Source organism: Engystomops pustulosus, chromosome 9 (genome assembly GCF_040894005.1).
Source record: "Engystomops pustulosus chromosome 9, aEngPut4.maternal, whole genome shotgun sequence".
NCBI lineage: Eukaryota > Metazoa > Chordata > Amphibia > Anura > Leptodactylidae > Engystomops > Engystomops pustulosus.
Window position 1 is genome coordinate 59,243,102 of NC_092419.1, and position 21,131 is coordinate 59,264,232.

The window sequence follows — 21,131 nt, forward strand, 5'->3', positions numbered from 1 at the left end:
CCTCGGCTTATACTCGAGTATATACAGTACTTTAAAAACCCACCAAAAATTTATTTTAAATATTTCATCCCACAAAAAAATGCAATAAAAATGATCAAAAAACATATGTACTCCAGAATGATACTGTTGCAAAGAACAACATGCCCCGCAAAAAAACAAGCTATCAACCAGCTCCATAGCCAAAAAAATCTAATGCCACTCAGAAGACAGCGATGCAAAAATGATAGATTTTTCCCCACATTAGGGTTTTATTTGGCAAATTTAGTAAAACGTAAGAAAAAATATTGAAGTATGGTATCCCCGAAATCATATTGACCCATAGAATAAATATAACATCACTATTAGGCTATACAGTGAACACCAAAAAAAAAGTAAAAAATCTAGTACATAATTGATGCTTTTCTACTCCTGCCCTCAAAAAAAATTCATAAATTTTCAATGATAGGGAATACCAACCCCCAAATTGTAACACTGGAAAAAGCATCTCATCCCTCAAAAAAGATGCCGTCATATGACCCCATAACAATAAAGCTAACATTTTATAGCCCACAAAAGGGGCCAATGAGGAAACTAAAAAGCAATGGCCACATGTGAGGGGTCTCTGTACCTGAGAAAAATCTCTCCTTTTATCTTTTGAAAATTGTGTAAATTTGTGTAAATTTGAGGGCTAAATGAGCGTATGACCGACTAAATTTCACCTCCATTTTGATTCAATTACTATGAAGATCTCAAGAGGTTAACAATATTACTAAAAGCTTTTTCTGACAGTTTGAGGGGTTCAGATTTGAAAATGGGATGATTATATAGGGGGATTATAATGTTAAATATTTAAAATTGCATCAAAAACAGAAATTATCCCCAAAATACTAAATTCTGAAAATACGGAAAATCGATATTTGATTTGTAAGCCCCGTGACATCAAAATAAATTATCCAGACATTTCAAAAATTATGAAAATGTAAAGGAGACATATGGGAAATGTTATTTAGCAACTTATTTAGGTAGCAAATCTATCTGCCTGAAAACGCAATGATTTCAAATTTTGAAAATGGCAATTAAAAAAAATCTGCATTTTTTATCTTTTTTTTTTGATAAATAAAGGCAAAACTTCAGCCAAAAGTTACCACTAAAGTGAAGTACAACATGTGAGGAAAAAAACAATCCCATAATCATAAAGGGGTTTTCCCACGAAAGAAAATTCTCACATTTCATTAACACAATAAAGATAATTTTAACCCATTACTTTACAATTTGACTCAGTGTTATTGCTGTTTTAGCTCCTATCACTCTCTAGGCTGCTCAGTGTAAAATTCCAGGGTGTGGGCGGGGACTCGCTAAGCAGACACATTACTGTATTATCCATCTAGTTCTGTGGGGTGACAATGTGGTTACATTATCGGGGTACAGGGTTTATATGCACTTTCGTCTGGCTTCTGATATTGTATTAACACACTGACATACAGAAAGAGAGATGATACAGATGAGAGATGCATAAGATGATTAAACAGAGGCTGACAGACCTTTACACTGTTACACTGTGAGCTCTCCTACATCTCACAGATATGTGCCTGCCTCCCCCTTCCCCCGGTTCACTTATCTCCTTGTAGCTTGCAGCCTTTCTCTCTGCTCATGATCTCCTGGCAGAATACAAGTGTCTCTGAGCTCTGTGCAGGAAGTATCTGTGTCTCAGTGTCCAGCAGAGTGAGCTCTGTGCAGGGAGCGTGGCTACAAGCACACAGCAGAGAGAGTGAGAGAGAAGTCTCATCTGCACAATCTCATCCAATATAGCGGTTCAACTCTAAGTCATAAGTTACAGGGTCGTGTCTAGGAGCAACTGAAATTTTGTACACCAGGACGGATAGACAGGTTGGACTTGTATCTGTGAAATGCTGCATTTTTGTTAATAACAGTGAATTAGAGACTGTGTTATTTTGTTATCCTGAATATACACTCACCGGCCACTTTATTAGGTACACCTGTCCAACTGCTAGTTAACACTTAATTTCTAATCAGCCAATCAAATGCAACTCAGTAGATGTGGTCAAGACAATCTCCTGCAGTTCAAACCGAGCATCAGTATGGGGAAGAAAGGTGATTTGAGTGCCTTTGAACGTGGCATGGTTGTTGGTGCCAGAAGGGCTGGTCTGAGTATTTCAGAAACTGCTGATCTACTGGGATTTTCACGCACAACCATCTCTAGGGTTTACAGAGAATGGTCCAAAAAAGAAAAAACATCCAGTGAGCGGCAGTTCTGTGGGCAGAAATGCCTTGTTGAGGCCAGAGGAGAATGGGCAGACTGGTTCGAGCTGATAGAAAGGCAACAGTGACTCAAATCGCCACCCGTTACAACCAAGGTAGGCAGAAGAGCATCTCTGAACGCACAGTACGTCGAACTTTGAGGCAGATGGGCTACAGCAGCAGAAGATCACACCGGGTGCCACTCCTTTCAGCTAAGAACAGGAAACTGAGGCTACAATTTGCACAAGCTCATCGAAATTGGACAGTAGAAGATTGGAAAAACGTTGCCTGGTCTGATGAGTCTTGATTTCTGCTGCGACATTCAGATGGTAGGGTCAGAATTTGGTGTCAACAACATGAAAGCATGGATCCATCCTGCCTTGTATCAACGGTTCAGGCTGGTGGTGGTGGTGTCATGGTGTGGGGAATATTTTCTTGGCACTCTTTGGGCCCCTTGGTACCAATTGAGCATCGTTGCAACGCCACAGCCTACCTGAGTATTGTTGCTGACCATGTCCATCCCTTTATGACCACAATGTACCCAACATCTGATGGCTACTTTCAGCAGGATAATGCACCATGTCATAAAGCTGGAATCATCTCAGACTGGTTTCTTGAACATGACAATGAGTTCACTGTACTCAAATGGCCTCCCCAGTCACCAGATCTCAATCCAATAGAGCATCTTTGGGATGTGGTGGAACGGGAGATTCGCATCATGGATGTGCAGCCGACAAATCTGCGGCAACTGTGTGATGCCATCATGTCAACCTAGCATTACTAGCATGGTGTACCTAATAAAGTGGCCGGTAAGTGTATCTATAAGAAACTTGTCTTTGTGGGAATACCCCTTAAAGCTATAAACTGGCTATATCGTAAAGGGGTTAATAACAGTGAATTAGAGAATTTGTTATTTTGATATCCTGAGTTATTTAAGGTTCTTGTCTTCGTGGGCATACCCCTTTAAAGGAAACCTACCACTTAAAAATGGTAGTTCTAACCCTCAAATACATCGCATCAGGGTGAGCTGGTGCCAGAGCATATTTTCATTAATCCCAGAAACAGCCGATTGCTTTATTAAACTGTTTTATACCTTATATTGCAAGGACGCTTCGGCGAACCATGATAGGGCACGGCGCATCATGCGCGTGACCATGCGTGCGTCTGATTCGGAAGTGCTGGAGAGCCGTTGACGTCACGAGCTCTTGTACACACTCGCGCCGGCGCAACGTCACCGTCTCTCCGGCACTTCCAAATCAGGCGCACGCACGGTTGCGCGCATGGTGCACCGAAGCATGCTTGCAGTATAAAGTATAAAAGAGTTTAAAAAAGCAATCGGCGGTTTCTGTAATTACTGAAAATATGCTCACCCTGAACTGGTGCGATGTATTTGAGGGTTACAACTACCATTTTTAAGTGGTAGGTTTCCTTTAAGGACACAGCGTTATTTCATCTATTTTTTTCTCCCCATCTTCACAAATGTAAGAAAAAAATCTAGAACTTTTTTCATTTTTACCGTGTACAGAGCTGTGTGAGGGCTTATTTTCTGAGTAACAAATTTTACTTCCTGTATATACTCCAGTATAAGCGGACCCCCTTATTTTAACACAAAAAAACCTATTGACTCAAGTATAAGCCGAGTGTGGAAAATGCATTGGTCACAGCCTCCCAGTATACAGCCTGCCCAGCCCCTGCCCGTAGTACAATTCCTTTCGGAAAAAAAAAGCAAACACTGTACTTACCATCTGACCTCTTCTATACCGCAATGCTTCGGTATCGGCTCTGTGTCCCCGCACGGTCCGTCGCAGGGATCGTGACGTCAGCCGCTCACTGACATCATTGTGTGTGCCGAGCGGCTGACGTCATGATCCCTGCAACGGACATCGCAGGGAGACGAAGCCGATGCCGGAGCATTGCGATATAGAAGGGGGACCTGCCAGGGGGAAGGTGTCGGAAGGTGAGTACAGTGTTTGTTTTTATGACTTAAGTATAAGCTTAGGTGAAGTTTTTCAGCACTTCTTTTGTGCTGAAAAACTCATCTTATACCCGAGTATATACGGTATCTGTGACTTTAATTATTACTCAATGCCATGGACTGGGAAGCTGGAAAAAAATTCCAAATGTGGTAATGTGGCTTGTTAGCTCAGTTTTTACGACTTTCCTTGTGCGCTCCAAATTATACATGTACTTTATTCTTTGGTTCGATACAATCATGATGCTGCCAAATTTATATATGTTTTATGGTGTTTATTATGTTTTACATTTTTCAAAATTAAAACAATGGGGCAGATTTATCAAGCTGTCTGAAATTCAGAATATTTCTAGTTGCCCATGGCAATATTTCTAGTTGCCCATGAATATTTTAAAGGGGAGCTGTGATTTGTTGCCATGGGCAACAAGAAATATTCTGACTTTCAGACAGCTTGATAAATCTGCTCCAATGTGTACAAAAAAAAACCAGTTTCACCATGTCAAGGAAAAACGTATATTTCGTTGGTAGAATTGTTGAACTATATGACAATTGGCTGTTGAAGTGTCCAGGCAGCTTTTTTTTTTTAATGTCTTTACAACCTTATAAACTTTGACCTGAAGAATGTTTTGTGATGACTTAAAGGAAACCTACCACTTCTGAAGGTAGGTATGAGATGCAAACACCGGGCACCAGCTCAGGGTGAGCTGGTGCCGGTGCTTAGTCTCGTTAGTGTTAAAACCGCGGTATCGCGGTTTTAACACTTTTTAAACTTTCCAGCAGAAACTGTTTCTACTATAAAGTTTAAAAAGTGTTAAAACCGCGATAACGAGGCTGGTGCCCGGTATTTGCATCTCATACCTACCTTCAGAAGTGGTAGGTTTCCTTTAAAAAGACATTTGGTCATCTCTTCTCCAGACCTACTCCCATCCCTGCATCAGGAGTTAGAAACAAAGAAACTGTATTAATATTCCTGAACTCTCTGCCTCATTAACACTTTGTACAGTCATGAGAAACAATTTTAACTAATTTATCAATGGGAGGTTCTGAAACCTGAACCACATAGAAAATGTTTAAAACAAAGGGGTAATTTTATTAAGCGAACAGGGAAGGGCCGCACAGTGAGATTACGGATTGAGATCCAAAGTGGGTGCAGGCTCGATGGGGTCTCCCAAACCCAGGAACTCCAAGAGAAAAAGGAAGGAGAGCAGCACTTTTTAAAACCACTTATTCAACGGAGTGCTGCATGCCTGCATTTTTCTCTTGCTGTATAAAAGTCAGGATATTCTTAGTTGCCTATGTGACCAATTACAGCACAGCTTTCATTTTACCAGTGCTCATGAATATTTTAAAGGGGAGCTGTGATTGGTTGCCATTGGCGACTAAGAATATTCTGACTTTTAGACAGCTTGATAAATCTTCCCCGTTGTGAGATGCAAGTAAACAGGTTTCACTCGATGGAGGCTGCCGGACAAGCTGGGGTGTCCTATATTTCACCAATATTGTCACAGCCTTGTAAAGTGTGGTTAGCTGTGTGACTGCTAGAGAGTTGAGCATGCATGTCTTCTGGTGTTACAAGGTGTTTGCTTTAGAGGCAAGAGTGGATGTAGAGTGGGACGCTTATTGGTCCCAGTGTGAATGTAATAAGTGGTGTGATAATAAGTGTGATTTATGCTCAATTTGTGTCCTGAGCTAAAGGTGAGCTCAAGTTTGAGTGGGCTAAATTAACTTGTACAGTCGCACCCCCAAGTCACTTGATGAGGCAGCGTCGTCCTCTCTGTGACACTGCATTTTCATACTTCGGTGTACGCAGCCGTACAAGACTATTTTTGCAAAATGAGCTGACATTTTCATTGCTACCGTTTTGAGGACTGTGCAACCGCTTTATGTAAAATGGTGTAATTGTGGCATTTCAGACATTTGGGAGCTATTATATACACTTCATTGAAATATTTTCTCACCACTAGTAATAACTGCTTTTATATTTTGACAGATCAGCCATTTTGGGCTGATACGTAACACGTCTGTGATTCTTACTGTTTGTTTTTTTTCAAAAGTTCTAGGGAAGGGGGGGGGGTGATTTAAATGTTTAGGTTAGTTTTTATTTATTTTAGATCTAGTGTTTTTTAACCCTAGATGGTCTGATAATGTCCTACCATATACTGCAATACTACTGTATTGCAGTATATGGCCTTTGTTCCATATGATTTATTACAATGGGCCACTGACACTGTAATGAATCTGAAGAAGCCATACAAAGGTCTTACAAAGACCAAGGGCTGTCGTGGCAACCGCTCCCCGTGATGTCAACAATCTCAACAACGTCTTTAACCCCTTAGCGCTCCACGCCATAGCTGTACTGCGCTGAGTCCTGAGAATAGCGCTCAGCGCAGTACAGCTACTGCACGGAGACTATGCCGGTTCAGCTCTGCACAGGAGCCGAACCGGCATCAGGGGTCGCGGGATGTCAGCGGTAATCTACCGCTGACGGAGTTGTCCCTGGGTAACACCCGTGGTCAGCGCGACCGCGGGATTTAACATGCCTTCCGGGGGTCTTTCCCCCACGATCGCCCGCCCCTCCCCTTCGTTTGCGGGGGCGCCGATCGTTGCTATGGCATCTATGGCAGTGCCTTTAAGATGGCATCAGTAACGTCATCTTAACCCCTTCACGCTCCGTGACGGATATATCCGCCATGGAGCTGTGAAGGTTGTATGAAGAAGGCTCACGGGCTGAGCCTTCTTTATACAGAGATGGGCTTTGCTGCATGTTAACCTTTTCTTTGCCGCCGCCGGCACTTTAAATTTGGCGGTTGACCCCTTGTTTGACCCGAGGATACATGGCTTCTGCATATCCATTACAATGAGCCTGTGGCTCATTGTAATGTATAGTGAGCAGAAATGCCATATACTGCGATACAGCAGTATTGCAGTATATGGCAGGAGCGATCAGACCATCTAGGGTTAATGTACCCTAGAGGGTCTAAGAAATAGTGGGAAAAACAAGAAAAAAAAAAAGTTTAAAAAATGTAAAAAAAATTATAAAATATTAAAAGTTCAAATCACCCCCCCTTTCCCTAGAACTGATATAAAATATAATAAACAGTAAAAATCACAGACACATTAGGTATCGCCGCGTCCCAAAATGCCCGATTAAAATATAAAAACGGTTATTGACGGCGGTGACCTCCGGAGCGGCAAATGGCGCCCAAATGTCCAAAACGTGACTTTTACACCTTTTTAGATGACATAAAAAATGTAATAAAAAATGATCAAAATGTCGCACAGTCCTCAAAATTGTAGCAATGAGAACGTCGGCTCATTTCGCAAAAAATGACACCTCACACAGCTCCATGCGCCAAAGTATAAAAAAGTTATTCGCGTCAGAAGATGGCAAAAAAAATTTTTTCTTTTCTGTACACATTCGTTTAATTTTTGAAAATGTATTAAAACGCAATAAAACTTGTATAAATTTGGTATCACCGCAATCGTACCGAACCAAAGAATAAAGTAGAGGTGTTATTTGGAACGAAGAGTGAAAGTCGTAAAAACTGAGCCCACAAGAACATGACGCACATGCAGTTTTTTTCAATGTTTCCACATTTGGAATTTTTTGGCGGCTTCCCACTACATGGCATGGAATAATAAATAACATCATGGGAAAGTAAAATTTGTTATGCACAAAATAAGCCCTCACACAGGTCTGTACACAGAAAAATGAAAAAGTTATGGATTTTTGAAGATGGAGAGCGAGAAATTAGCGAAAATACCCTGCGTCCTTAAGGGGTTAAAGGCACAGTGTCAGCCTATGCATGTGCATAGGCTGACACTGCTAATACCCTGCAAATGCAGGATATTATCATGAACAAGCAATCAGATGATTGCTTGTTCATGTCCCATGGTAGAACAAGTAAAAAAGTAAAGAGACATAAAACGCTCCAAAAAGTCTAAATCATAACACAAACTCCACATATATATTATCACCGCGTCCGTAACAATCCTTAGAATAAAATTAAATAATTATTGAACCAGTACGATGAACGCCATGAAAAAAAAACTTTAAAAACTCGTCAAAAAATATGCTTTTTACCTATTGAATCCCACAAAAAAATGCAATAAAAAGTGATCAACAAAACAATATGTACTCCAGAATGATACTGTTGCAAAATACAACACGTCCCACAAAAAACAAGCCATCAACCAGCTCCGTAGCCAAAAACGTAACAATGTTATGCCACTTGGAAGACGGCAATGCAAAAATGATAGATTTTCCCCCACATTAGGGTTTTATTTGGCAAATTTAGTAGAACATAAGAAAAAATATTCAAGTCTGGTATCCCCGTAATCGTATCGACCAATAGAATAAAGATAACAGGATTATTAGGCTATACGGTGAACACGAAAAAAAAAAAAAAGTAAAAAATCCATTATAGAATTGATGCTTTTCTACTCGTGACCTCAAAAAAAAAAGTTCCCACACTGTCAACAGTAGGGGATACCAACCCCAAAATGGTAACACTGGAAAATGCATCTCGTGCTGTCTTAGTTATGAGGGTCTTAGTTATGAGGAAAGATTAAAACAACTAGATTTATTTAGTCTGGAAAAGAGACAACTACGAGGAGACATGATTAATTTATATAAATATATGAATGGTCCATGGTCCCACCCCCTCATGAATACACCTGACCGCTTACAGCACAGTTCGGCGTTTTCTATTGTCCAGCGTGGCTGCTGCAACTCTGCACTACTGCAACGTCTGTTGTAGCACTAGGAGCAGCTTACTTTTCCTAGTGCAGTTTTTACAGGTAACAGGTTCTCTTTAACTCTTTTCAGGTACATGGGAGAACAAGAAAAAACTAAATTCTATCGGACAGTACATTTATGGTAATACTATATATTTAAAAAGAGGCATAAGCTACATTACGCTACTCCTCTGTGCCCCTATAAACAATGAAGTGCCAAATCTGTCCACTTCATTTCCTGCTCCTTGACAGACTCCATTACTCCACCATTATCCTGTTCAGGCTCTGGAAGCTCATTCTGTAAATAAAATAATGAACAGTTTAAACTGGATTTCACATCTTCAAATTTCAATTTCAAAAAGAGTAAAAAAAAAAAAAGCAACGGAAATACAGAAAGACAGATATCTGTTACATTAACCTCTTAACGACCCATGACGTAATAGCATGTCACGGGTCGGCTGCGGGCGGATGGAGAGGGCTCACGGGCGATTGGTGTTGACCCACACATCGCCACCGGCAAAGCGGTCGGAAACCTCCGGTAACGCTATCTAACACTGCGGCGGAGTACAATGTAATCATCGGACAGCTTGCTCCATAGGCCGGCAGTGACTGTCGTGCGCTAGGCGGCAGTCACCGCCCCTAGCCACGCCCCAACCCCGGCCCCTCATGAATACGTCGGACAGCTTTGCGAGCTGTCCGACAATTACACTGTACGCCGCCACAGTGTTAGATAGCGTTACCGGAGGTTTCCGGTAACGCTATCACTCTAACACTGGGGCGTTTGATCAAGCACTAAGAGCTGCTTACTTTAGTAAGCAGCTCCTAGTGCCGATAAATTGGGTGACAGGTCCTCTTTAAGTGATAAGAATGCAAAATCCCTAGTAACACAGCACATCTAGGAATCTGAACCAGAATTCTAAAATGTATTTGTAGTCACAATGGACACTCAGAGTATCAAAGCCATTTTGCCATTGTTGACTCTCCAGAAATTGATGTATAAAGCGTTTTTATTGTTTAAAGCTTAAATTTGGACTAACAACATACATTTACAGTTTTCATGAAAAAAATACAACAAGAATTTCTCATCTCATAAATAAAATGCCCTTGATGAATTAATTAAACTCAAAAGGAACTGTAATGTTAACAATGTTAATTCCCAGATAAGGGTATGTTTTCATGCAGATACTGCAGTGCCAAATCTGTCCACTTCATTTCCTGCTCCTTGACAGACTCCATTACTCCACCATTATCCTGTTCAGGCTCTGGAAGCTCATTCTGTAAATAAAATAATGAACAGTTTAAACTGGATTTCACATCTTCAAATTTCAATTTCAAAAAGAGTAAAAAAAAAAAAAAGCAACGGAAATACAGAAAGCCAGATATCTGTTACATTAACCTCTTAACGACCCATGACGTAATAGCATGTCACGGGTTGGCTGCGGGCGGATGGAGAGGGCTCACGGGCAATTGGTGTTGACCCGCACATCGCCACCGGCAAAGCGGTCGTTGAATATCGTCACTCCCCATGACGTCATCGTGGGAACAGCAATCTGTTGCCATGACAGCCTTGGGTCTTCAGAAGACTGTCTCATTTTAACCCATTGATTACAATGTGCGATTCGCACATTGTAATAATCTAGGAGGAAAATCCCCATATACTGCTATACAGTAGCATGGCAGTATATGGTAGGATTTATCAGACAACCTAGGGTTAAAGTAAATTTTAAAAAAAATTAATGAAAAAACCTAAAAATTCTTATAACAAACACATTAGGTATCGCCGTGTCCAAAAATGCCCGATCTATCAAGATATAATAACCCCGTAACGGAAAATAGTGCGCAAAAAATGAGATTACCTCTGCCAGTGTAATCTAGCAGCTGCAGAAAGTGCAGAGGGAGGGGAGACCCGCTCTGCTCATTGTAACAGCCTGGGAAGCTGCAGCACCCCTGAGGAAGCCCAATGAGCGGGTGATACACATGGGGACCTCACCTGGTTATGTAGTTGACCCTATGTTTCAATTATTCGCAACTAAGAATATTCTGACTTTTAGACAGCTTGATAAATCTGCAACACTTTGTGCTCACCGCATCGTGACCACAAGACATAGATGGGCAAATTATGCGACCAGATCATAGGCCCCTAACGGCGTGTGAATAAGCCCTTATATTGTATTTTATACTATCACTACCACACTAGCCCTTTTATAATTATTAGGAATATCTTCATATAGACAATATTTTTTGGTCTTAACAGAAAAACATCAGTTCAGCCATTTTGACCCCTTTCTTTCTGTTGGTGTATCACCTTTACAATCCAATGCATTTACAATGCGTTAACATGGTTTTCTAAAAAAGGAGGTTTACTCATTGTAAATGCAACATTTTAGTTACATCTGGCACCCAGTGTATCCCGATGCCGTCTCGGCTCCGATCTCGAGCCAATCTCCGATCAGCTCAGTGTCTGATATATCGGACGCAGAGTGCAAACCGGTTAAACAAGATATGATTCTGCATCAGGGTAGCTACAGCATTCTCAAGGTATGTTTGGTTCACAATGCATGAAATTGTTTCATTTAAGAACAATTTAAAGACTAGTGTTTTCTCAATGGAAAGGGGATAACCCCTTAGTTTCTCTTACCAGTGGAATAGTTACATCTTCGTAAGGCAATTTATCTTCTTTCCAAGCATCATCAACTAAATCTAAAATGCGTCCATCTCTCTGAATCTCGCTATCCATTAGAATGCTAAAAATGAACAAAAATAGTTATTTGTAATAGAAGACAGCAATAAATGCAATAGTGCTATTGCAATTCAACTGCGGTCACACACTCACACTAGTGAAATTTGTGGGGGCCACCTGGGACCCTTTCCAATAACAAGACCTTGTGTTCTCACAAGCTCACTGTCACTTCATTCTGAAGAAGGAAACCTCAGTACTGTACGTGATAGGGGAATGGAAGGTGAAAAAGGAGAGTGCAAAGTTAACCCCCAACGCAACTGTGCATTGTGCCTTATTTGGTTAATTTTTCTTTTTCCCCCCAAACAAAAACTGTTTTCACTTTGTTTTTACCTACTGCAGGGTTCTGGCTCTCCGTTTCTCTGTTGTTTCTAGGCTGTTCTAGAGAACCAGCAGCTGACAAGTGACAAGTTATATATCACATAGCCTCCCTGCTACCAAGAGCCCAGCAGGAGCTACCTTATATTACCTTAGTTGTTGACTATTGACTCCAGTATAAGCCGAGGGAAGAAGGTAATGGATTGCTCACAGACACCCCCCCCCCCCCAGAGTGTAGAGGCCGCAGCCCCTGCCTCCGCCCCCCCCCCAGAGTGTAGAGGCCGCAGCCCCTGCCTCCGCCCCCCCAGAGTGTAGAGGCCGCAGCCCCTGCCTCCGCCCCCCCCAGAGTGTAGAGGCCGCAGCCCCTGCCTCCGCCCCCCCCAGAGTGTAGAGGCCGCAGCCCCTGCCTCCGCCCCCCCCAGAGTGTAGAGGCCGCAGCCCCTGCCTCCGCCCCCCCCAGAGTGTAGAGGCCGCAGCCCCTGCCTCCGCCCCCCCCAGAGTGTAGAGGCCGCAGCCCCTGCCGCCGCCCCCCCCAGAGTGTAGAGGCCGCAGCCCCTGCCGCCGCCCCCCCCAGAGTGTAGAGGCCGCAGCCCCTGCCGCCGCCCCCCCCAGAGTGTAGAGGCCGCAGCCCCTGCCGCCGCCCCCCCCAGAGTGTAGAGGCCGCAGCCCCTGCCGCCGCCCCCCCCCAGAGTGTAGAGGCCGCAGCCCCTGCCTCCGCCCCCCCCAGAGTGTAGAGGCCGCAGCCCCTGCCTCCGCCCCCCCCAGAGTGTAGAGGCCGCAGCCCCTGCCTCCGCCCCCCCCAGAGTGTAGAGGCCGCAGCCCCTGCCTCCGCCCCCCCCAGAGTGTAGAGGCCGCAGCCCCTGCCTCCGCCCCCCCCAGAGTGTAGAGGCCGCAGCCCCTGCCTCCGCCCCCCCCAGAGTGTAGAGGCCGCAGCCCCTGCCTCCGCCCCCCCCAGAGTGTAGAGGCCGCAGCCCCTGCCTCCGCCCCCCCCAGAGTGTAGAGGCCGCAGCCCCTGCCTCCGCCCCCCCCAGAGTGTAGAGGCCGCAGCCCCTGCCTCCGCCCCCCCCAGAGTGTAGAGGCCGCAGCCCCTGCCTCCGCCCCCCCCAGAGTGTAGAGGCCGCAGCCCCTGCCTCCGCCCCCCCCAGAGTGTAGAGGCCGCAGCCCCTGCCTCCGCCCCCCCCAGAGTGTAGAGGCCGCAGCCCCTGCCTCCGCCCCCCCCAGAGTGTAGAGGCCGCAGCCCCTGCCTCCGCCCCCCCCAGAGTGTAGAGGCCGCAGCCCCTGCCTCCGCCCCCCCCAGAGTGTAGAGGCCGCAGCCCCTGCCTCCGCCCCCCCCAGAGTGTAGAGGCCGCAGCCCCTGCCTCCGCCCCCCCCAGAGTGTAGAGGCCGCAGCCCCTGCCTCCGCCCCCCCCAGAGTGTAGAGGCCGCAGCCCCTGCCTCCGCCCCCCCCAGAGTGTAGAGGCCGCAGCCCCTGCCTCCGCCCCCCCCAGAGTGTAGAGGCCGCAGCCCCTGCCTCCGCCCCCCCCAGAGTGTAGAGGCCGCAGCCCCTGCCTCCGCCCCCCCCAGAGTGTAGAGGCCGCAGCCCCTGCCTCCGCCCCCCCCAGAGTGTAGAGGCCGCAGCCCCTGCCTCCGCCCCCCCCAGAGTGTAGAGGCCGCAGCCCCTGCCTCCGCCCCCCAGTATATAGCCTGCATAAATGTCTTGACAGTGGCCAACTTTAAATGACTATATCTCCTGAATCCTGGCACTTAGAAACACAATTCCTATATTATTTTAAAACAGAAACAAATATATATGTATGGATGTTTAATGACTGAAGATATCCACCCTTAAAGTTGTAAAAAAAAAAAAAAAATTATGTACAGCTTTCTATACCAGATTGTAACTTTAAGAATCTCCGGTTGTCTTAAGCACCCATGAAAATCCATATATCATATTAAAGACAAGACTGTGTTTCAATGTGCAAGAGATCAGACGATATATGCGTTATCAGACGATAAGTCTCGCAGGTCATGAAAAAAACAAATTACACAAAGTACACATTGTGGTGATATGTGAAGCGCATAATAGAACGTCAAGAAATAACCTGGACATTCCGGCACCAATGACCATCGGTCATGAAGCTATAAAAACTATTTTTCCTGCAATTGAACTCTGTAACGTAAAATAGCGTCTTAACGTCCAAATCGCCACTTTTTTCCATTTTTCCAGTAGAGAACCGACTAGATTACAGACGCCTGGAATCGGACCTACTTCTGGTAACTCCATTTTAGCCGGCTCAGGCAAGAATACGGACACCAGAGAGAAACCCATCTGGTAACTTGGCTCTCATCTCTCCCTTCACCCCCACAAAGCTGCTCTACTGGACCGGCTCCCCTAACAGAGCACAAAGTAGATGTACTTACCCTGATGATCCGCTACACACAGTGACAAGGGAGCATTACACCTCTTCCGCACGCTGAAGGAAGCCGGAATCCCCATCTATATAACCCCTCGGTCACGTGATCTCAAATGACAATTCAGTGTGCGAAGCGATAGCGCGTCATAAGCGGGCGACGGAGAGAAGCTAAAATGAAGTAAGTAGAATTTGCGGTCCGAATGGTTGGTTTCAGGAGAATAGTGGTATGTAACGTTAAAGAGGTGGAGTAGTAGCGTGAAGACTTGCAGCAGACGTTGGCAACTGAACCGGTAGCCATCCGCTCTCATTGACGAGGGACAGTGCCTTCATTTTCTAGGCTGGGGGGCACCATGCGCAGGGGACATTTTGAATAAATGCATTACAAAAAGCATGTGCATACATCAAACTGAACCTGGCAAGTGGGGCGCGTCTTCAGATTAAACCGACACCAGCAAGACGTAACACTGGCACAAACAGAGCGATTTGCTTCTTGTTCCTGAAACGTTATGAGTTTAACCCATTGAGGGTGCAGTCACACGTTGCAGTTAAAACTGCATCGCAATCAGCTTTGAGGTGGTTTTAGGTGCAATTTTGTCAATTGAACAGGGGAAAGACATGAACTGAACGAGTGAATTTGATTTTGAAGGGGAAACCTGCTCCACAAATGTCATTCACTCGTTCAGTTCATGTCTTTCACCTGTTCAATTGACAAAATTGCACCTAAAACCACCTCAAAGCTGATTGCGATGCAGTTTTAACTGCAACGTGTGAACGCACCCTGAAGAAAACTTGCCATTTAAATTAACCCATTCAAAATAAATACATTATTTACCAGTTAGGGCGCGTTCACACGTTGCGTTTTGGTTGCGTTTTCATTGCGTTTGAAACGCATATACAACAGCTGATGTGAGGTAATTTGCCTAATTACATTACCGTTTACGTTTGTAAACGCAATGTTAACGCATGCGTTAACGCTTTGTTAACGCATGTGTTAACATCGCGTTTACGATGCGTTTTGTAAATGTTTACAGTGATGTAATTAGGCAAACAACCCTCCTCAGCTGTTGTATATGCGTTTCAAACGCAATGAAAACGTGACCAAAACGCAACGTGTGAACGCGCCCTTACTCATAACGAGAGCTGAACCTGTATCAGGAAACAAGGGGTGTTGGCTGTAATTTACCTTTAACCCCTTAAGGCCGGTAAGACACATGGCGTTTTTGTTTTTTTTTTGTTTTTTTTTCCCATTGCGTGCCTACATCCTTGAAAAACGCATCTGCAAAGCATTTGTATACTGGCTTTTTCATTGGGGTTTAGGCTAAAGTGTCTTAAATTGGTGTTTTCTCCCCTGCATTTTTTTAGGTGCATTTTCATTGTGTTTTTGAAAAATGCATGCGTTTGTGGTTTGCGTTTTGAAATGCATGTAATTACATGTGCAAACCGCAGGGAGAAGACCACTGCCTTTTTACAAATTCCAAGAGACACAGCAATTTCTGCACATCAAGCGTTGCAAGCAAACATCTGAAAAACACATGCCTAAAACATGTGCATTTTCGATGTATTCCAAATCGCTGCAGAAAAGCGTCAAAAACGCCATGTGTGTTAAAGTCCTAAATGTCACGAACAATGCAACCGCAGCATTTAAATGACTACAGGGAGATTCTCTGCCCAGTCGGCAGGTTTATTCGGGGGTGTTGATTGTTGTTAGGGCGATAGGGTTGCAGGGTATTATAATGGCAAAGAAATTGAATGATTGTCGTATAGTCGCACAGTGGGAAAAGTAGAATGCTTTTAATTTAAAAAAAAAAAATGAATAAATTAAAGTGAAAACTACCATACAAACCCATCTTATAAGGTATGTCATGTCCAGAATGACCTGCACAATAAAACTAAATTATTATTGAATGCACGCAATGAACGGCACAAAAAAAACCCCAAAATTATTTTTAACAATCTTGTTCCACATAAAATGCAATAAAAAGTCATTTAAAAAAGGTGTCTAGATGAAAATGCTACTGTTGTAAAGTACACCATGTCCCGTAAATAACTAGCTCTCAACCAGCTCTATAGTCCCAACATGCAGTGTTATGCCACATATTTCCCCCCACAATAGGTTATATTCTACAAAATTGGTAAAACGTGAGCAAATGTATAGAAATTCGGTATTGCTGTAATACTACTGATCTACTATTGATCTACTGACCCGTAGAATAAAAGTATCATGTTGGTTAGAGTATACAGGGGACACCAAAAAAAATCAATTACAGAATTTTTCTATAATTCTCTCCCAACACACAAAAAAATTTGTAAATGTTCATCAATACGGCATAGCTACCGTGATTAATAATTGAAAATCTATTCCCACAATAGTCCTCTCCAAACAAGGGGGCGTCTATTCCTACAATAGCCTTCTCCAAACAAGGGGGGGCGTCTGCTGCATACTGGAGCTAACACCCGCGGTCGGATTTGGGTAAAAAATGGAACTGCAAAAATGAAAAAGGTCTTTGGCGTTAGAGAACCCATTGGGCAAATTAACCCCCAAAACTAAATATATTTTCATAAACTTCTATTAGAGAGCATTGCCCCTATACCTCCGTGGTTCCTCTACATGCCTGTTAAATAGTGATCAAAAAGTAACATAGGCTACAATCACATGGCACCCACCGTACCATTCTGTAGCGGGGAAAAAAATAGGACGTGCCCGATCTTCCCCGTAATACGGTGCCATGCACCATACATCGCTATGCGGAGGGGCGTGCGTGAGCGCCTCTCCCGGGCGCTGCCATGTGCCTGCCATATTACTATATGTCATACTATTGTGTAAATGTAGCCTTACCCCAACATGATACCAAGAAAAAGTACAGCTTGTCCCGCAAAAAATAAGCTCTAAAACAGCTCTGTAACCATAAAAATATAAACGTTATGCCCATTGTTACATGGCAAAAACAAGCAAATCTCTCACAAAATGGGGCACATTTACTTACCCGTCCGGAGGAGTTCACTTAAATTGTGTGCCCGATATCCTGCATGTGTCACTTTCCTGCTCAGGTCCGTCGGAGTTCACCTTCTTCTTCCCGGTGTATGTAAGTGCTTGATCTTTCGACACAATTTGAATGTTAAATCCCGCGTCACATCGTCTGACGCCCCCCCAACCCCCCGATTTCTGTCGCTTGAAAGCCGACATAGCTGTGCCAAAATCCGATCACGTGCGACACATTCCCCTGCTAAATACCTGTCACAGCCGTGCAATCCCCGAAAATGTTGCAAAAACCTGCGGCCGCGTACCCTTACTAAATAAGCCCCATTGACTTCTATATTCTGCAAAATTAAAAAATGCTAAAAACCAACAAGAATTAATGATTTTTTTTGACCACCACCAAGAAAGAGTTTAATAAAATCTCATTAGCTATTGAACCTCTAGTAAATGATGTACCCAAAGAAAAACATAATCCCCCATATGTCGAAATAAAAAAAAAACATTTTATAGCCTGTAAAATGTGACATTGCATATTTGCTCTGAATGGCGCTCCTTCCGTTCTATGCCTAGCCGTGTGCCCATACAGCAGTTTACCAACACATATGGGGCATCCTCATACTCGGGAGAAATTGGATATGCAACTATCTGGAGTTTTTGGTCATTTAATACTTTGTGGCGGTTTCATTTTTGGCCAAAATTAATATATTGTCTTAAAACAGCTTTTTTTTTTTTTTTTTTTTTTTTTTCAAAATTATACATTATAACCCCTGTGAAGCATCTAAAGGATTAGCAAACTTCTTAAAGTTCTTAAACTACTTAAAGTATTTTTCACACATTGAGGGGTGTAGTTTCCAACATGGCATGATTTATGGGGTTTTACTGCTGTTTAGGTACCTCTAAATAAGGGTTTTGGTGTTTTTCATAAAAATTAGAAAAATTGCACCCAAAATTCTGAGCCTAGAAAAGAGAGAATATGCATTAAAAACCCACACCGATATAAAGCAGACATTTGGGAAATGTTAGTTATAAAGTTACTTGGATGCTATGACTACAGTGCCTACAAGTAGTATTCAACCCCCTGCAGATTTAGCAGGGTTGATAAGAAGCAAATAAGTTAGAGGCTTCAAACAAGAGCAGGATTTATTAACAGATGCATAAATACAAACCAAAAAGTTATGTTGCTTTTATGTTTAAAATTTATTAAAATATAACTATATTTTAATAAATTTTAAACATAAAAGTGTGGGTCAATTATTATTCAATCCCTAGGTTTAATATTTTGTGGAATAACCCTTGTTTGCAATTACAGCTAATAATCGTCTTTTATAAGACCTGATCAGGCCGGCACAGGTCTCTGGAGTTATCTTCTCCCACTCCTCCATGCAGATCTTCTCCAAGTTATCTAGGTTCTTTGGGTGTCTCATGTGGACTTTAATCTTGAGCTCCTTCCACAAGTTTTCAATTGGGTTGAGGTCAGGAGACTGACTAGGCCACTGCAACACCTTGACTTTTTCCCTCTTGAACCAGGCCTTGGTTTTCTTGGCTGTGTGCTTTGGGTCGTTGTCTTGTTGGAGATGAAATGACGACGCATCTTAAGATCCTTGATGGAGGAGCGGAGGTTCTTGGCCAAAATCTCCACGTAAGCCGTGCTATCCAACTTCCCATGGATGCGGACCAGATGGCCAGGCCCCTTGGCTGAGAAGCAGCCTCACAGCATGATGCTGACACCACCATGCTTGACTGTAGGGATGGTATTCTTGGGGTCGTATGCAGTGCCATCCAGTCTACAAACGTCACGTGTGTGGTTGGCACCAAAGATTTCGATCTTGGTCTCATCAGACCAGAGAACCTTGAACCAGTCTGTCTCCGAGTCCTCCAAGTGATCATGAGCAAACTGTAAACGAGCCTTGACATGATGCTTTGAAAGTAAAGGTACCTTACGTGCTCGTCTGGAATGGAGACCATTGCGGTGGAGTACGTTACTTATGGTATTGACTGAAACCAATGTCCCCACTGCCATGAGATCTTCCCGGAGCTTCTTCCTTGTTGTCCTTGGGTTAGTCTTGACTCTTCGGGCAAGCCTGTCCTCGGCACGGGAGGAAACTTTCAAAGGCTGTCCATGCCGTGGAAGGCTAACAGTAGTTCCATAAGCCTTCCACTTCCGGATGATGCTCCCAACAGTGGAGATAGGTAGGCCCAACTCCTTGGAAAGGGTTTTGTACCCCTTGCCAGCCTTGAGACCCTCCACGATCTTGTCTCTAATGGCCTTGGAATGCTCCTTTGTCTTTTCCATGTTGACCATGTATGAGTGCTGTTCACAAGTTTGGGGAGGGTCTTAAATAGTCAGAAAAGGCTGGAAAAACCCATACTTTTATGTTTAAAATTTATTAAAATTTAACTACGCAACATAACTTTTTGGTTTGTAAGATTTATGCATCTGTTAATAAATCCTGCTCTTGTTTGAAGGCTCTAACTTATTTGCTTCTTATCAAACCTGCTAAATCTGCAGGGGGTTGAATACTACTTGTAGGCACTGTATCTACCTGAAAAGCAGAACATTTTGAACTTTGAAAATTCATTTTTAGCATTTTTTGGCAAATTTCAATTTTTTTCATAACAACACAAAAAATATAAATTTTTTTTCTATTTCTTTGTTTTCTCGTCACTCATTGTACTTCAATCTCAAAATCCCCTAGATATGTTATAAAGGTATAACCTCCTATGACACGGCAAATTTTAAAAATCAGCCCTGGTCCTAGACCAGAAGAAGTTAAGGGATTAAATACACTAAACACCCTGTGTTTCCCCATGCTAGATCATCTACTGTTATGAGTTGAATCAGCATCGGCCCCATGACATATTATAACTGCATAGAGCACTAAATTCCAGCACTCGTTGCACTGTCATGTTTCGCTAATAGGAAACCTTAGTTAAGCGCATGCAAAGTTAGGGTGATGCCACATGTTGCATGCTTTTGAATGTTTTCCATGCGTTTGGCTGCCTTTAATCTGTTCCACAGCTGCCTCCACAGAAATGAAGATAAACCGGTTCAAAGCAGTCGAACGCATGGTACACTTTCAAAAACGCAATTTTTTTTAACCCTTTCACGACACATGACGTAATAGTATGTCACGGGTCAGCTGCGGGTGCATGGAGAGGGCTCACGGGCTGAGCCCTCTAAATAACCGGCAAGTCTTCGCTGCATATCGCAGCAAAGACTTAACGGTAACACCCGCGATCGGTGCTAACACCGATCGTTGGTCTTAACCTGCATGTTGACACCAGCAAAACTGCCAGCGACTTCAAAAAGATGGTGCATGGGTGCCGCTATCTTGTTGGAGATGGCAGCTCCCTGTGACGTCATCAGGGAGCGGCGATCTGTTGCCATGACAGCCTCAGGTCTTCCAAAGACCCGAGGCTGTCTCTTTTCAATCCCCATATACTGATATACTGTAGTATGGTAGTATATGGTAGGATCAATCGGACAACCTAGGGTTAAAGTACCCTAGGGAGTCTGAAAAATAGTAAAAGTAAAAATTAAAAAAGTTTTTAAAAATAAAAGTTAAAAAAATTATAATAAAATAAAAATTCAAATCGCCCCCCTTTCCCAATAACTGATATAAATATAAACAGTAAAAAATCACGAATACATTGGGTATCGCTTCATCCGAAAATGCCCGTTCTATCAATATATAATCGTTGTTTTTCACTGCATTTAACCCTGTAACGGAAAATAGCTTCCAAAGTCGAAAATGGAGT

At 43.4% G+C, this 21,131-nt stretch overlaps 2 protein-coding genes across 5 annotated transcripts in view; one reads left to right on the top strand and one right to left on the bottom strand.

Moving 5' to 3' along the window:
• Positions 1–9,936: 9,936 nt before the first annotated feature.
• Positions 9,937–14,923, bottom strand: ANAPC13 (anaphase promoting complex subunit 13). 3 transcript variants are annotated; one of them, XM_072123272.1, is made up of 3 exons: positions 14,796–14,923; positions 11,586–11,691; positions 9,937–10,222 (listed from the first exon to the last, which is right to left on the bottom strand). In XM_072123272.1, the coding sequence occupies exons 2-3, from the start codon at positions 11,682–11,684 to the stop codon at positions 10,097–10,099; spliced, it is 225 nt and encodes a 74-aa protein (XP_071979373.1). In that variant the 5' UTR covers positions 11,685–11,691; positions 14,796–14,923; the 3' UTR covers positions 9,937–10,096. The 3 variants fall into 3 exon arrangements, with proteins under 3 accessions (XP_071979373.1, XP_071979372.1, XP_071979374.1); XM_072123271.1 differs by lacking the exon at positions 14,796–14,923 and adding an exon at positions 14,403–14,718; XM_072123273.1 differs by lacking the exon at positions 14,796–14,923 and adding an exon at positions 12,018–12,111.
• Positions 14,420–21,131, top strand: part of RBMX2 (RNA binding motif protein X-linked 2) — a 72,466-nt gene continuing 65,754 nt past the window's right edge. Inside the window, exon 1 of one of the 2 annotated variants that reach the window (XM_072123269.1) lies at positions 14,420–14,573. In XM_072123269.1, the coding sequence (XP_071979370.1) occupies positions 14,569–14,573 (5 nt within the window). In that variant the 5' untranslated portion in view covers positions 14,420–14,568. The other variant, XM_072123270.1, reaches the window with a different exon arrangement.